This window comes from Vulpes lagopus, chromosome 7, assembly GCF_018345385.1.
Source record: "Vulpes lagopus strain Blue_001 chromosome 7, ASM1834538v1, whole genome shotgun sequence".
NCBI lineage: Eukaryota > Metazoa > Chordata > Mammalia > Carnivora > Canidae > Vulpes > Vulpes lagopus.
Window position 1 is genome coordinate 67,635,885 of NC_054830.1, and position 17,812 is coordinate 67,653,696.

General features: G+C 45.7%; 1 protein-coding gene across 8 annotated transcripts in view; it reads right to left on the reverse strand.

Annotated features, from left to right (window-relative positions):
* PALM2AKAP2 (PALM2 and AKAP2 fusion) overlaps positions 1-17,812 on the reverse strand; it is a 331,425-nt gene that overhangs the window by 6,269 nt on the left and 307,344 nt on the right. For 6 of the 8 annotated variants that reach the window (XM_041761309.1, XM_041761307.1, XM_041761305.1 and 3 more), the window contains 2 exons: positions 7,741-7,919; positions 2,796-2,834 (listed from right to left, as the gene is read on the reverse strand). The exons of 1 other annotated variant lie outside the window; for it this stretch is intronic. In XM_041761309.1, coding sequence (XP_041617243.1) covers positions 2,796-2,834; positions 7,741-7,919 — 218 coding nt within the window. The remainder of the gene's footprint in view (positions 1-2,795; positions 2,835-7,740; positions 7,920-17,812) is intronic. One more of the 8 variants, XM_041761306.1, reaches the window with a different exon arrangement.

Consider the following 17,812-nt stretch of genomic DNA (forward strand, 5'->3'; position numbering starts at 1 on the left):
CTAAATAAGCAACTGCAGAGAGAGGGAGAGAGAGAGAGAGAGAGAGAGAGAGAGAGAGAGAGAGAGTGTGTGTTTCTAAATCTCGAGCAAATCTAGAGCTCTGACACTTTAGTTCCTGCATATTAACTTTACTTCTTAAAAGTCCATTCCTTTCTTTTCTGGGCACAAAAAGGACTTGCCTCTGGGGCTCTAGTAACAGCAAACACATCACACATTCTGTTGAACGACTTACTGATTTGATCCTCATGACTGGTCTATGGGATAAGTTCTATTATTACTCGCATTTCCCATAGGAACAAACTGAAGCATGGGGAGGTTAAGTGGACCAGTGTTACTCAGCTGGAGGAAGAGCTGAGGTTGGCATCCAGAATTCTGGGTGTGGAGCTGCTGCCCTAGGCCACCATGGTACACTGCAGCTAGAGCCCATAAGGAGTCTGTTGGAAGAAGCAACAGAAAGAGCAAGAATACTCTCTAAAGGAATGGAGAGGGGAAAACCTACAAAAAACTTAAAAATAATAATAGAAAAATCTGATTTAAGGTTTTATCACTTTCACAAATTCAGATTTAGGTCTGCTGGGAGGGAGAAAAAAAAATCAATCCTCTTTGAACAACCCTCTTAATATTAATTTTCTCTATCTAGCGCTTGGGGGAATTCAAGGAAATCACTAATCTTTGCATAGAAACCAACAGACAGTTGTATTTGGGGGATGGGCAACAAAAGGCAGAGGTTGGTTAAGTCATGTCAGTCACTCCATTTACATTAATATTTTGTTCTTCCTAAGTCCTCTTCAATTAGAGATAGATTGGGCCCAGTTTTATCTTCCTTGGACATATTTGGCCAGATTTTCATTATTCTTAATTATGTTAACTCAAAGGGGATTGAGCTGGGGGCCTAATTCTTCCACTGCCATTGCTTAGATGAGACCCACAGTCAGTCACTGAGGAGGGTACATGGAACAATAACTTTTATATTTCATTGCTCATTTTATATCTTACGAAAGAAAATTACTGATAATCATCAGCTCCCATCCCTGGTACTCATTATTTTGCAAAATTGGGAGATTTAAAAAATATATTGTGCTATAAATTAGCACAACCATCTTGAAGAACATTTTGCAAAATGTAATGAATGTGAGGATGTAAAAGCCCCGGAACTAGTACTTCCACTCCTCGATAGAGAGACATTCTTCCATAGGTTACGCAAGGGGATACGTATAACAACATTCACTGAAGTGTTTGTAACTGCAAAAAACAAGGAAAGAGAGAGAGAGAAACAACATTTCCATCAATAGGAGGTTGAGCAAACAGTGATATATTCATTCAGTGGGATACTCCACAGCAGCTATAATGAATGGACTGGAGCCCTCGGTAATGATGTGGACACATCTAAAACCAATGTGGACACAATAAAGTAAAGAGCAGAGGATGCTGCAATATGATATCATTTCTAGAAAGACATAAAGCATGCAAAACCAACATGTTATCCGTGTACATGAACATATGAAATATAAATATAAAAACATGCATAGAGATGATCAACATTGAACTCAAGAAAAGTTACCTCTCAGGAGAGAGAGAAATGGGGGCTGGGGAGAAGCAACAAGAGGGCTTGAATGGTATTTGCAAAAGCAATATCATTAATATTCATTATTAATATCCATTAATATTAATAATTTTAAAATATTAAACAGATATTGTGAAATGATAAGAGTGGTCAAAGCTGGGTAGGTGGGCTTTATTGTTTTATTTTATCTCATATTATTGGAACATTTGAATGCCAACTCCACAGCATCAGGGACTTTGCTTGGTTGACTGATCTATTTTAGAAACTAGAAGAGTGCCCAGTGTGCACCTGGTCCTCAATAAATTGCTAACTGAGCGAATGGATGAATGAGTCTCCCTACAGTTCTGTATATTTGAAATAATTCTTTTAAAAATAGTAAAAAGCTAAAGAAAAATATAAAAACATTGTGTTTTCCCACAGCAAAAAAAAGAGGAAAGAAAGAAAGAAAGAAAGAAAGAAAGAAAGAAAGAAAGAAAGAGAAAGAAAGAGAAGAAGAAAGAAAGAAAGAAAGAAAGAAAGAAAGAAAGAAAGAAAGAGAAGGGAAAGAGGAGGAGAAGAAGAAGAATGTAAAAATTAGGGGAGAATGAAAAATACTCTGATTTTTCGTAGCACAAGTAATTACAAAATATGTGTAAAAGGAAATTGTAGAAGAAAGGAGGAGACTTTTTGGAAATTCAATGCGTAAATTAGGAGCTTCCAAAAGAAAAAAAAAAACAAACCCAACCCAACCACCAGGCTTAAAGATGGGAGCGGGGAGGGGAGTGGGCAGTGGGATGGTTCACTTTGGGAACAACTGATCATGAGTCTACGCAGTGGAACTCTCTGGAACTCTCTGGATTGGTGTTACAGACAACAAAGGGCTGGTCAGATCCGGCAGCTCGGTCCTGCTGAGCTGCACTTTCCTGAGCAGACCAGACTACACCAGCTAGCAGCGCCTGAAGAAACTAAAGTCCGTGCCCTTGGGTGCGAACACCTTCCAGATCCACGGGCAGGGCAAGGTCTTCTCCAGCCCCCACCACACAGCACAGCAAAGCACAGCAGCGGGGAGCACCGTTGCATGTACCCCAACATTTCCAGGCAGTCCCCAGTTCCGAAAAGGCTGGAAGAAACAAACAGGAGACCAGCTGCCTTCTTGCCCGCCTCCTGGAACACATCTGCACACGGCAAACCACAGGGGCATGCACCTGGGTCACGCATGCAGGGACACCAAGACAAACAAGTGGAAGAGTACCTCGGAAGTCACCTTGCAAGACAGTAACTTAGAGGTGTACTGGCGGAGAGGGAAAAGAGCAGGGTTAGTACACGGCAGAGACACACTCGCACGACACCCCCCCCCCAACACCCCAGCTGGAAACCAGTCCCCCCGCTGGGGGCGGACGGGAGGGGAGGACTCGCTTCATCTGATAGGAGTTTATCCAGAGATCTCTACCCTTTGGAGCAAGGAGATACCCTGCCACCCACTGATAAAAATATCAGAGAAGCCACACATTGTTAATTCAAGAGTCTTCGCTTCCGTTTCCTGTGCCTTGAATTAACAAGATTCTCCTCCGTCCCCCCGCTGCCTTGTGGCCCACTGTCCCACAGGAGGAGGACCCTAACCACAGGCAGGGCGTGATTTGGAGCCCAGGTTGGGGGTGGGTGGGTGGATTCCATGAAGCTGAGCCCAGGTGGTTCTCATCACTATTTGGGGGGTCTGGCTAGGTTCCTGGCAGGGGGGTGATCATGCAGGAACTAGAGGGACTCTTTGGTTCCTGTAGGAAACTAAGTCCCTGCAAGACAAGCCCAGAACAAAATGGACCAGCTATGGGAAATGACAGAAGAATGCCCCCCTGTGGGATTATGGTATTGACCTCATATCCACAGCTTAGGACACTGGAGGCATTTCTTGGTCTCTGCCATTGGCATCACGGACTGGTTACATGGGGTCCTATGTCCGGGGTCATTAATGGCTTCTAATGTGTAGTGCTACAAAGTAGAGTTCTGTAATGATCAGGCTGAGGATGGGGCTCCGATGAATCCTCTGTGTCCCCCCACAGGATGGGAGCGGCTAGGAGAAATCTGGGCAGCACGAAGAATCCTTGATTGCGGCTCAGCTTCCCATGGAGCCGGGGGTGTGGGGCTCTGGATGGGCTCATCCGCTCACTGAGAATAAGTGGGTGGGTGTCTTGGTTTGAGGGGAAAGATGTGCGAGGAATTCTTAGAAAAGCAATGAACTGCTAGTCCCCAGCTTTGCCTGAGAACAGGGGAGGCCTTCTCTCATTCCAAGACCGGCAGGGGTGACCAAAAGACTTCTCAGTAACTGTTTTTGGGGTGAGATAGAGAGTAGAAAATCCACCACGAGTAGATCCTATGGCACAGGCAGGGTTGGGCTGAATGCCTATGCGAGGCCGTAATTTGGACGCAGGTCAGCAGCTCTTCAATTGAGAAAGAGAAAGCAAACCACCAACCTGCTCAGGAGCGTCACTGACTCAAGAACCTACCATCCTCTTCTGGATGAGGGAACAGCTGGCCAGAAAACCACTTTGGCCTAAATATCCTTCCTTTGCAAGGCATCAAGGAGCCTTTTAGGAAACTATGATTCATCAGCCCATCGTGTGTTCCATGACTAACCAGAGATGGTATCAGGCCTAGATAAGGGAACGTTTCCACATAAGAAAACCATTTCCAGAAAAGAGAAACCCACAATAAGGACAGGACTGTCGCATCTGGCTGTGCGATGCACGCACGGAAGCACCAGGCTGAGGGGGGTTGTTGGGGCTGGAGCTCAGTGCCCTCAATTCTATCACGGTGTGGCAGGGACAGGGGTGCATCCTGGCAGGTGCCTTTTTCTAATTCTTAAAAGGGCCCCGTGAAGGCTGGTAAGCAGCCAGGGAAGGGGGTAAGGATGGGGACAGCAGCCTCCCTGCCCTCAAATTTGCTGAGGGGTCCATTAGTCAGTGGGGCCCGGCTGAAGCCTTGAGCACCGAGATTCTCCTTGGTGATCACATCACACGGAACAGGGAAACCAGTGGGCGGGCACCTGCTCAAGGTCTGAGCTGGTAACAAGGATGGCCACTGGGGTGGGGGTGGGGGGCACGTTTCCAGGTCCTTGTTACTGACTTTTCCACCAACTTTGAAAGGAGCGGAACAATCATAGATGACTTAAGGTCCCTGATGCCGTGACTTGTGGGGAGATACCCCAAAAGAGAGAGTCATGATTTAATTTCCCATCTTCTGTCATTCTCTGAGCCGTCACCTTGTTTCCAGCAGAAGAAGGGACAGCTAAGAGCCCTGGAAGAGGCTGCCGAATACTGCGGCTTCCCCCGCACCATCGCCTGGCAGGGGTTCCTTGAGCCAGAGGCCTCCTTCCAGTCTTGCATATGATTTTTTTATATATATATATATAAAGTGGGAAAATGTAAGCTGGAAATAAGCTGGGGATGGGACTCCGGAGACCACTGCTGCTCCAGGGTGGGGGTATTGAATCTGCCTGGATGGCAAGGACATTTTTCTTGGGGTTGGCAAAAACTCGTGGAAACTATGCGCACAGCTTCTCTTGGCTCCTGTGTCTTCTCTTTCTCCGTCCTTCCTGCTCAGTAAGACCGTGCGTCTAACATACCACTACACATGCAGCCCAGAGGCCCCATTCTGTTTCTAGATCTTCCTTCTCCTTGGCCAGCAAGTTAGGATTCTTTTCGTTCCAGTTAGAAAGAGCTTGCTGCTTCCTAAGAGCAAACACAAGGTTCGGTCCGGATCCTGTGCGGGACCTGCTGCTGCCAGGTGACTTACTGGAAGGAATACTGGCAGGTGGGTGTGTAATGTGACACTGGACTCAGGTGAGCCATGTGAGGCTCCTGGAGGGTGCAGAGTCTAAGAAGCCACATCTCGCCCACAGAACAGTGTGTATGGACTGAACCAGGAAAGCTGAACTATCAGCTTCTGGGACAGGGAATCCAGGTACACAGTCAAACATCAAGCAATCCATTTGTTCCCTATGATGATCCTTCTGGAAGAAGAGACAAAGAAAGAGGGGGCCAGGGATCAGCAAGGGAAACAAATGAAAGTTCGTTCGTTCCTACGGGTAAACATCAACACGTTCCCCAGTGACTGATGTAGATACGATAGAAAGGATCCCCTGAATTAGAAGGTCTGAGAGGTGAAGTCACAGGTGCCTCTAAATTCAGGTTTGGCGGATGGTCACGTATTTGCTTTAGAAGCAATCTGAGCAGGTGTTGGAAGTTCTGGGTCTCTTAAAAGAGGATATAGTGGATTGGACAGATTTTGTTCTGTTCCTAAGGACTTCCTCCAACAATAAACGTGGTTCTCTTGTAGTACCAAGGATTTGCGAAACACCTGGCTTTGGATATTAACAGCCCGGTGAGTTAATAGGTTTCTTCCTTATTTGAAATGTTTATTTACTTGAGAAAAATAGAGACAGGAAGCTGCCTCTCACTGAGTAAGGGGTCATCGTATATTGAAATGTTGGTTCCAAGAAGCTTCCTTAATGCAGAGGGGAAACCCAATCTGGTTGCATCCTGAGTTTGCAGGAAGGTGGCTTCCAGCCCCTGTGGGTGGAATGAGTAGCAGTGGGCTCTTCGTTTGGGTGGGTAGTATTTCCTTCTAGTATCTGCACCTCAACACAAAAGGCTCACACAAGAGATATGTGGCTCGTGCTTAGGAAACACTTGCATGGGTCACATGCAGAGTGGTTCCTTTCACTCCTCCCCTTCCATGCTGGATGCAAGGGGTCTGCTCCGTTAACTTCCACCACAGCTGCTGACAGACACTGCAGACTCACCGGGAGAAAACAAGCCACTTACAGCACTAGGTTTCAAAAGCAGAGGCTCCAGAGAATACCTAAAGGTAAAACTCCATATTTTAAGTGGGGCTGCAAAGAAGGGCTGGCTCAGGTGACTTCATGGGCAGAAGTCCTATGGGCTTGGGGCAGGAGCCCCAACAGCAGAAGGGTCTGCGCCAGCTGCCAACGGCCAGGCCCCATCCACTGTGCAGTACGAGGAATGGCCCCCAAATGCTCCAGCCTAACAGAATAGCCGAGTCAGTGTTCCAGGCAGCTTAGGTGTAACCCCAAGGGAGAGGGACACAAGCATCAGGCTGCTACAGATATGTCTGCTTTCTCTATTTACGTCCAGAAACCCTGGGACTTAGCCCACTAGGGTATGCAAGGCAGCAAGTAGGCATGGGAGTCCTACTGCGAGCCCATAGCATTCAAGTTTAAAGTGACCCAATAATTTATCATCCAAACTGGGGCACTTTCAGAGGTGAAAGAGGAGGCTACTGGAAATCACACCAGAACCACAGGCATAAACCAGCACGGTCTGGGTAAACTAGGCAGTGTCTTCAATTGACCCAAGCAAAACTGTGTGGGGATGCGGGATGATCACTTCAATAAATGGTACAAGACTGAAGCTACCAGACTCCCAGGAGGTTGGCACAGGCCCGAGGCTGGTCCCCGGGCTCCTGGCTGTGGAGACTGTGCGAAACAATGGCCCTTGTGTCTCTTACTGCAGAAAGAAACCACAGAGCAGATGACTTCCTTCATGGCTCATGTGAGTGTCATGTGCAAAAGTCTTGACAACTGAGGGCATCAGGGCAGCCCTGTGGTTTCCAACTGTCATTTTAAATGGCTCTTTCCTGCCAAGCTGTACACACACACGCTTGGTAAGAGTCCAAAACACACTCAGCCTTGTGCACACTGTGTAACATTTATGGGGACTGCTCAGGGTGGACATGAGGGGGATGGCATCATCAGAGCTCTCTAGAGAAATAAAACCTCGACGGGGCAGGCCAGGGATGGTAGCAGTCGGCCCCCTGGTGGCCGGGGACGATTTCAGGGTGCTTGTGTCCTTCCTCTTGTGTTGCCCTAACATGTTTCATTTGTTTTTTCTACACACCCGACATCCCCAGCACCAGCCTTGCCAGTGGGCTCCAGCCACACTCGGCAGCAGAAGGACCCACTCTTCGCACAACATTTTTTGAGAAACAGGGCCAAAACACCCAAACCCCACTCCAGGCACGTTAAACAATACATGCGAGAACTGGTTTTGGAACCAGGATGCTGGCCAGAGGACTGTACACACACACACACACACACACACCCGAGCCTGAACTGGAATAACCGTACGCCAGGCGGATGTTCGCGCTCGGAGGAGGGGAGGAGGGAAGGAGGAAAAACTTACACTACTATCATCCATCCTCTCACGCCTTTTAGATTTGTGTGTCTCATAGTCTTCCATGAGGGTCTGCATCAGATTCTTGGGCCGCTGGAATCCGGCAGCCTCTTCGGGGGCTAAGTCAGGCTGCGAGCTGGGGCCTTCAGCTGAGGGGGATGGAGGAGGTTTGACTTTCTCTATTGTCCCTGAAACAACACGAAGAGAACACCCTTTCTAAGCTTGTCTGCTCATGACTGCTTCTAGAAAGAACACGGGCAAAAAGCAACCTCTGACAGAGAGCAGTAGTTAAGTGCAGGTCCCCTCACGGCAGAGACTAAAGGTTGAAGCTGAAGTCACAAAGCGTCCGACAAAGACCTCAAGGACACCAGTGCTACAGAGTCAGTAGGACCAAGGAGGCCCACAGGCACTTTGGAAACATATGTCAGAAAGACACTGGCTCCAGGTGTTCTGGGGACATGTCCTCTATCACGGATTGGAGGATTTGGCTGTCAGAGGTGGCGGTGCCATCGAGCCTTTCGAAACCCACTTTTTAGAGCTGAGGAAAACAGGCCCTGCAAGGGGGCCATCATGCGGAGGCCCCAGGGTGCTGGTGATGGTACCAGGTCCCCTGCTGTCCTTACCAGGTTCTTTTCTTACATGAGAAACCACCCACAGGCAGCCGACCTGCCCAGCCTTTCTGCATGGATAGCCCAGGACTATAAAACATTTGAATGAGAACCAGGCTTGTTCTTCCCAGGTCACCCCAGTCTTCCATTGGCCAGCTTCCTTCTTGACCTTACCTGCCGGGGTCCTGAGAGCATATGGTTTGAGACCCTCAGACCATAAGGTAGGAATATCGACAAAGGCAAGGTCCGTGTTGTAGAAAGGTGTGTGCCAGACTTTGGGAAAGGGTGACTTTAGCTTCTGAAGTGCGCTACAAGAATTCTCAGGATAAGGGGATTGGGTCAACTGTGATGCTACGGTGACTCCAGACACTTTCGTTAAGACCGGTCTGCATCCTTCCCTCTTGGGAAATGCCTGGCCCTGATTTCTGGCCCATCACGGGGTTGGTCTCATTGCCACAGAGCCCCAGGTGCACTTCTGAGAAGTACCTTCAGGTGCAACAGCCACGATTTTTCCAACTATGCCCCTCGTGGGAGGCATGGTGAGGGTGATGGACAAGGAATGTAGAGGAGATACACAAAATAAAGAGGGCCATTTGAGTCGATAAGTTTGGAAAGCACCAGTGGAGGAGACAGACCCATTTGACCCCTTTCATTCTCCAGTGGAAGGTGGCTCATGTTTCTTCCTCTGACTCCCTAGACTTCTAACTTGGCAACAGCCTGCTGTAGCCACAGTCACGAATGAAGCCCAGGGACGTATCTCTGGGTGGGCGGCTACCGTCCTTTGCACAGCTCCTTTTGATGGGAGTTGGACACCCTCCCGACCCCCTAGAGTTCAGGAAACCCAGGCTTCAATTCTTGCACTTCCATTAACTAGCTCCGTGTTGCTTGTAGACAACCACGTAATTGTTCCCACTTTTATTTTGGGCTGATCGCTTAAAAGTTCCAAGTCTCAACTCTCCCAGCTATAAAAAGAGAGTTTGAGAAGAAGTTGTCTTTGAAGTCCCTTCTAACTCAACTATTTTGCTATTCAGACAAATATTTTTGGCAAGAAGATCAATCCTTATTGGTTAAAAAAAAAGGCACAGGGCCATCACATTTGGCATATTCGATACGAAGTGGTTTTTAATACACAGGGCACTCTATCTGCAGAGCCACGATTGTATCATTACTCAGTGAAATGCATGGCCTTGACCTAAATTACACAGATCACTAATACAAAGTCTTTTGATAGGACAGTAAGGCGATTAATATTTCTAAGTCCTCAAATTCACTAGCAACGGATTCTATTTTTTATTATGGAAACAGGGAATACTATAATGATTTATAGACCCATCCACTATATTACATAGTTAGCAGGATTTTACCCTGCCTTCTCAATCTACCCTTCCTTCCTTCTTCTTTTCATACTGAAGTATTTTAAAACAGTCCTAGACCTTAGGTAGTTATCGCCCCTGAGTGCTTAAGGATGTATCTCTAAAAAAATTCCCATTGCCTTTTAAAATGAAACCTTGAAAAATTATACAGCAGAGTGGACAGCACGCAGCTGTGGGGTGAGCCGCTTGGGTTTGAATCTGCTACTTAGCAGCCACAGAACCTTGGGCAAGTTACTTACTGTGTCTCTCATCTCAGTGTCCCCATCTGTAAAATGGGAATGATGCTAGAGGTACCTTCCTCACACAGTTGGTATAAGGACTAAGTTGATATTTATAAAGTTAATATTTAAGACAGTGAGCATCCAAGGGATCTAGTTACTATTGATTTTCACACTTGGTCTTAGCCAAAAGGCCAAGAAGCGCTACTGATTTCCAGTCTCAAAGAACAGTATGTCTACCGAGGGAGAATGGGCAATTTCAAGGACATACTCTGCATAAGATTTTTACAACTCTTCCAGAACTAGAAATAGACACCACATTGCCAGGTTCAGCATTTTCCAACCGACTTCATGGATATCCAAATAATTTCCCTGCAGTCATATTAACCTTCTAGAAAGCAGAGCCCATGCTCCAACTTCTTCCTTTCACACATACCATAGCAGGACCCCTGGCTCATGGCATTTTTTTTATACTTCTGTGAAAGCCTTTTCACATATTGGCTTGTATCATGTATCTTTGAGCTTCTCTTCTCAGTTAAGCTATCATGTCAACCCAGGATAGGGATGATTTCAAGCATTATGAGCCCCTTAACTCATCTGAATGTAAACTCCATTAGAGTAGGTCCTTGTCTGTCCTGGTCATTGCTGGATCCCAGCACCCAGTGGGGTATTTGGCACAAGGGAGGAGCTCCTGTTTGTTGAATAAACCAGCGAGTACATTGTGACATACACTAGCAGCCACTTATTAGATACTTGTGGATTGGGACAAAATTCCCAGTAAAAAAATCTGAGGAAAGAGTTTAAATGTTTTCACCAAAGCCATGAAATAAAGCAATCTTGGTCTACAGAATCACAAACTCAACGGCTTTGTAGTAACAACAAGTACACTTATGTGGCATTTTAGTTGTAGGCTTCATGTCATGTGATCCTTACAACAACCCTGGGATGTAGTCGGGGTCGATGACATGACATCTGAGAATGGTTTAGAGCACAGAGACTCCGCGGCTAAAGCCAGCCTAAGTTACGTTAGCTAGAGTTAACATTCAGAGTTGGGTCTGGTCTGGAACCCAAATTGTGTTGATTATGGCTAAATTAGATGATGGGATGTAGGCTGAAAGAGAATCATAAAGAGAGTGAAGGGTTAATATAGAGAAGTAGTCAAATATTGAACATTAAAATACATTTCCCAGCTTATTAATATTCCAGCAAAACCACCCATCCCCGGAGCAAGTTTTACCGGCTACAGCCACTAGAGGTCACATGAGTAACGGGTAAGAAGACAGGGCTGAGTGGGTCTGGAACTGCCACCTCCTAAGAGGCTGAGAAGTCAGAGAGAACAGGTGTCACATTGACCAACCCCACGTCACAGCTTCAAGGGAAGCTGTCACAGGTCCCCTGGGAAAGGAGGCACTGGGACCCATCCCTGGACTCCTGGCCATCATGTGGTTGGTATGAGAGGAGGTCGCTTAGCTGCGCTTCTCTGCTGGGCCCTGTGATCTCCAACCATCCTGCCCTCAGGACGGTTCCAACTCGGCACTGGAATTCCGTGTGCCATCTCAGAACTGACACAGATTGCCAAACAGCGGGAGGGGCATCTGCTCCATACCCAACGTCTTCCTCTGAAGGCCCACGATTGCAGCCAACAGTCCTCTCGATGAGAACGGTGAAGAAACTTCTAATGTTCTTTCCGCAGCAGTGGACACTGCACACACCACCACGTTTGGTCTCGGGGATCATTACATTAATGTGATGCGAAATGGTCTGTGCCACAGACCTGTGAAGTCTGTCTCACCTTGTCCATCACCCTGTAAGGCCCCTTGAAATTCCTTGGCCCAGAGGACGCACCCCATTATGATTCCAGAACAGTGATGGTTATTTTTGGTGCTTGCACAGCACTTCCCAGCACCTCCAGTTCCCATCCCCACTTGCTCCATCAAAACTTGCTCTCACATGTTTATTCACTTAGTGAATGACTGAATAGCTGATGGTAGCTGAAAGGGGCCTCGGTTTTCTTTTTTTTTTTTTTTTAATTTTTTATTTATTTATGATAGTCACAGAGAGAGAGAGAGAGAGAGAGGCAGAGACATAGGCAGAGGGAGAAGCAGGCTCCATGCACCGGGAGCCTGATGTGGGATTCGATCCCGGGTCTCCAGGATCGCGCCCTGGGCCAAAGACAAGCGCCAAACCGCTGCGCCACCCAGGGATCCCGGGGCCTCGGTTTTCAATGACAAATATCCTGCTGTCTCACTCGCTGGTGGGGACTGCATACTCTACAAACTAGCTCTCTTGATGGACGCCCGCCACTGTCCCTGTGAAACCACATGAACAGAAAGCATCACGCAGACCTCGGGGTACACCTGTGTTGGTCTTGGCCAAAGGGTGCACCTCACATTTACAGAGCAGAGAGCAGGTGCACTGTGAGTTCTATGACATTTGATGTAAGGAACCATCAGAATAATAAAACTAGGTGGGAATTCTCAGTGGAGGGTAGGAAACATTTTCAAGTTTCCTTCATAAACGTGATTTTGTTCAAACTATTCCATCTAGAGTAACATTGTTTATTTGTTACTATTTTTAAATTTTATTTGTCTTAAATTCCAGTACAGCTTTTAAAAAAAAAGATTTTATTTATTCATGAGAGACACAGAGAGAGGCAGAGACACAGGCAGAAGGAGAAGCAGGCTCCCTGTGGGGAACACGATGTAGGCCTCGATCCTGGAATCCTGGGATCACGCCCTGGGCCAGAGGCAGACACTCAACCACTGAGCCACCCAGGCGTCCCTAAATTCCAGTATAGTTAACACGCAGTGTGATACTCACTTCAGGTGTACAATACAGTGATTGAACAATTCTATACGATACTCAGTGCTCATCATGGTAAGTGCGCTCTTAATCCCCATCACCTATTTTACCCATCCCCCTACCCGCCTCCCCTCTGGTGACCAGCAGTTTATGGTCTACAGTTCAGAGTCTGGTTTTTCGGTTTCTTTTTTTTCTTTGTTCATTTGTTTAGTTTCTTAAATTTGTCTTCCTCTGACTGACCTATTTCATTTAGGATTAAACCCTCCAGATCCATCCGTGTTGTTGCAAATGGTAAGATTTCATTTTTGATGGTTGAATAATATTCGTGTGTGTGTGTGTGTGTGTGTGTGTGTGTGTGTGTGTGTACGTACACACATACCATGTCTTCTTTATTCATTCATCTATCAATGGACGTGTGGGCTGCTTCCACAGTTTGACGATTGTAAATTATGTTGCAATAAACACAGGGGTGCATATATCTTTTTGAATTAAGTGTTCCTATTCTTTGGGTAAATACTCAGAGAGTAATTTTAGACTTAATACGCTCTTCAACGTGTTTGAAGGTGAACAACTTCACTTGGGTGGGAGGATTCCAGAGCCCTTTCTAAAATTGTGTCCTATTTGCTTAGCTTTCTAAGGTAGATCTAGCTGCTAACCAACAGTCATCGGTAAACACTAGGTTAAAGAAAACTTTAGAAATAACCTGAGATGGGGCAGTCGTGGTGGCTCAGCGGTTTAGTGCCGCCTTCAGCCCAGGGCCTGATCCTGGATATCCGGGATCGAGTCCCACGTCGGGCTCCCTGCATGGAGCCTGCTTCTCCCTCTGCCTGTGTCCCTGTGTCTCTGCCTCTCTGCCTCTCTCTCTCTCTCTCTCTCTCTCTCATGAATAAATAAATAAAATCTTTAAGAAAAAAAAAAGAAATAACCTGAGATGGATTTCTTTACCAGAGGACTTCTCCAAGGTTTTAGTTAGTGCTACTGTGATCATGAATCACTAATTCAAGGATGGTGTGTAATATTTCTCAAATTTATTTAACCAGAGAATCTCATTTCATAAAATTCCTATTAATATCTCAAGGAAAACAGTTTGTGAAATATTGTTCTCTAGTGCATACTAGTTAACTTAATGGGCTCCTGTAAGTTCAACTAATAATTAAGTATAGGCACAAAGCTTATATACAAGGATTTTTACCATCATACTTTTTTATAACTATACATGTAAAAACAACCAAGATACTTGATCATTGGGGAATAGTTAAATTAGATATTATTAGATATTATTCAGATAATGAGATATTATTTAGTTATCACAAATCATGTCTAGTCTTTCAAATTTGGAGGAATGGTTAAGGTCATGGGAAAATACTAAAAATACTTTAAGAAAAAACAAACAAATACGTTGTAAAAGCAGATGTATTGGGATCCCTGGGTGGTTCAGCAGCTGAAGCATCTGCTTTTGGCCCAGGTCATGATCCCTGAGTCCTGGGACCGAGTCCCACATCAGGCTCCCCACAGTGAGCCTGCTTCTCCCTCTGCCTATGTCTCTGCCCTCTCTCTCCCTCTGTGTCTCATGAATAAATAAATAAGATTTAAAAAGAAAAAGCACATGTATTGCAGGGGTTTGAGAGTACAGGCTTTGGATCCAGACTGCCAGGGTTCAAATCCTAGTTTTCCACTTACTAGCTGCGTGAAAGAAAGCAAAAAAGCATGCATGACATCTGGTAAAACCTTACCCTGTATGAGATGAACAGTCCTATGGTGGGCAGAGCAACAGCCTCCACAAGGATGTCTACATGTTAATCTCTAAAACCCACGAAGATGTTCCCCTCATGGCAAAAGGACTTTGCAGATGTGATGAAGTTAGGGACTGAGCGGGGAAAACTATCTTGCATGGTCCAGTTGGGCTTGATGTAACCACATGGGTCCTTAAAAGAGGGAAGCAGGAAGGTCAGAGAGAGAAAGAGGGACTTAAAAGTGCTACGCTTGGCTGTGAAGATGGTAGAAGGGCCATGAGCCAAGGAATGCAGGCAGCCTCTAGAAGTGGACAAAGGAAGGAGCCCAAGAGTCCCTGAAAGGGACACAGCCCTATTAACACATTGATTTTAGCTCAGACGGACACTATCTTAGTCTGCTTGAGGAGCCGTAACAAAATAGCATGGGCCGGGTGGCTAACCCAACAGAAATGTACTTTTTCACAGTTCTGGAGGCTGGAAGTCTAAAATCAGGGTGCCAGCAGGGTTGGGTTCCGTTAAGAACTGTCTTTGTATTTTGCACATGGCTGCCTCTCACTTTTCTGAAAAAGGCACTAACTTCATCACGAGGGTCCCACCCTCATGACCTCATCTAACACAATCACGTCTTACAAAGTGCTCATCTCCACTGGGGGTTAGGGCTCAACATACGAATTGGGGGGGGGGGGAGCACATTTAATCCATACCTGACACACTACAAACTTTTGACCTCTAGAACTGTAAGATAATAAATTTGTGTTGTTTAAAGCCCCTCCACTCACGGTGATTTGTCACAGCTGTGATAGGAAATTAAGACAGATATAAATCCAATATTATCCTCCATGTGACTTATGCACATGGAGAGAGGCAGGCAGGTCACAGCGTGGGTTATGAATCACTTTGAGTTTTATCTTTATTCCTTGTTTCCCATTTTTCTTCCTATGAAAAGCATGAATTACTTAAAAAATATAAAACCAACCAGAAAAAAAATCCTGTTAAATATGATTAACCACGCCAAGAAAAGTAGATAAAGCTGTCTACACTTTAACCTTCGCGGACGAGGCAGTCCTCAAGCCCTTCCATCTTGCTGATGAGCTGACACCTCCCTGGGGCCTCTGGTCAGCACTGCTCCCATCTGTGACCCTGGCACTCTGCAGGCTGTAGGTCTGCGAGGGGGACTAAGAAGCAGAGGCGGCAGCTACATCTCACTCCAGATTAGTAAATCTGCCTCCCATCAGGAGTGGAAAACTAGAACATGTGAATGTGTGTTTCCTGTTTTTGAATTATAAGGAAACCATTATTATAAAGAACTCCTATTATGAAATAGTTAAACCAGTTTCTGGTCCAGAGAGAGAAAGCTATGCCTTGGGTACACTTGTGGATTTTCCAGGCAAGAAGGATTTCCCTCGGGCATCTAAGACAGGCTATGCTGCCCAGGGGAGGGGGTGGCAGAGAAAAGAATAAGGAACCCAGCGAGGGCTGCACGTCCTCAGAACACAGCTGTTACCATCCCTGACTGCCCAAACCCTCCTTCTGTAGGAACAAGGCTAACTTCTAATAGGCCAGGAACACGGATTTCAAAAGTTTAGAAAATTATTTTGGCCAAAAACTCTGATTTGGGGGATTATTATATTCCAAATATATAATGTCTGAGTTCTTAAATCAAAGATCCTTTGTTTCTACATTTCTCCAAAGAAAAGAAAAAGCCATCACCCACTCTTACTTAAAAACCAAACCGAACCGAACAAAGACACCCACCAGATGCCATGCCTGGGCCAAGCCTCCTTCAATGACCTCCTTTCTTCACTCAGTATGGGGATATGATTGCAAACATCTAGGATGACTCACAAGTCCCCAGAAAGAAATGAGCTCAGACTTGTATTTTCAACTTCATTTCCTCCCAGTAAAAGAGACTATCCTGCCTGTCAGATCTAGGGCACAGGTGCTTGTGGGGTTCCAGCTGTGACCCACACACCAAGAGCTGGTCCCTGGTCCTTTCATCTCTTTCTCTGAAGGCTGTAGGGGTGGGAAAATGCCATGACATGAATCTTCAGATCGTCAGCCTGGCTCAGACATGAGAAATACCCTTGTCGGCGAAACAAGTCTGAAAAATTTCCAAATATTATCCCTTAAAGGTCAGGGTGTTGGATGATACTGGGTCATTCCCTATGAACAGGACTAGAAGGTGAAAACTCTAGAAGGAAAGAGCTCTGCTTCTCTAGGGGAAGCAGAGTTGAAGAACCAAAACAAGCAAAAAAAAAAAAAAAAAAAAAAAACTTAGTTAAAACAGACAGAATGAAAATCATGGCAAGTAGCGATTCCCCCACCAAGATCTTTTCATTAAATGCATTTCCACCAACATGGTGGGTCAGACTGTGCAACGATTATGCACCCCCCACCACCACCACCAAACAGAAAGGAAAAAGGAAACATTTTTATGGACTTGCAATGTCATTGTCACCTGATACACTTTGTTTTTAGAAATCACAGCTGACTGTTGGAAACTAATTCCCGAAGTCAGATTTTCTAAGTGAGACTTTAATTTTAATGCAGTAAATATGAAAACACACCAACTAGGAACAGAAAGAGATTTTATAATGCATGTTCTGGCATTTATTTCAGGGTCCCGGTAGCTGTAGAAGAGCAACCTCATGAGTAATTCTGTAAGGTTTTCTAGAACTTTTCTTAAAACATAACAGTAACTATAATAACAAAGAAACAGTGACTCTTTCTAGGGAGCCTTGTGTGTACTGGGCACTGTTCTAACTTATTAATGAGGTTGGTACTATCTTATCCCCATTTTACTCGCAAGGAAACTGGGGTGTGCAGAGGTGAAATAAGTTCAGTCACACAGTTAGCAAGCAGGGGAGTCAGGATTTGCAGCGTAGATGGAAAACCAGAGAAGTGACTGTCACATTGAGGCACCTAATTTCTATTGACTTTTTTTTTTTTAATAGAAGGTATGAATTTATACCTGAGAAGTAAAGATAGACTGGGAATACCTGTGAGGTCAGATACATACAAGTTTTGGGAAACCTTTGAGGTTTACATTGAAAGTCATGAGAAATAAAGCATCATTATATGGAATACAGTAAGTATCCTTTGGTGCTTGAATGGCTCGTCTGGCACACTCCCCACCACTGCCCCTATTTCTCCACCCCTTAAGGAGTAGCTTATTCATAAAAATCAAATGGATCCGAAATGCCAATCTCCTGGGGAGAAGGAACAGCAAGTCACTATGGCTAGTAAGAGACATAGTCATATCCTGCCTGGACTCCAACAGTCACAGGGGACATCCTGCTCCCACGCCTGGCTTTGATTAGCTCATATTTCTTCCCAGAGGTAGAGCA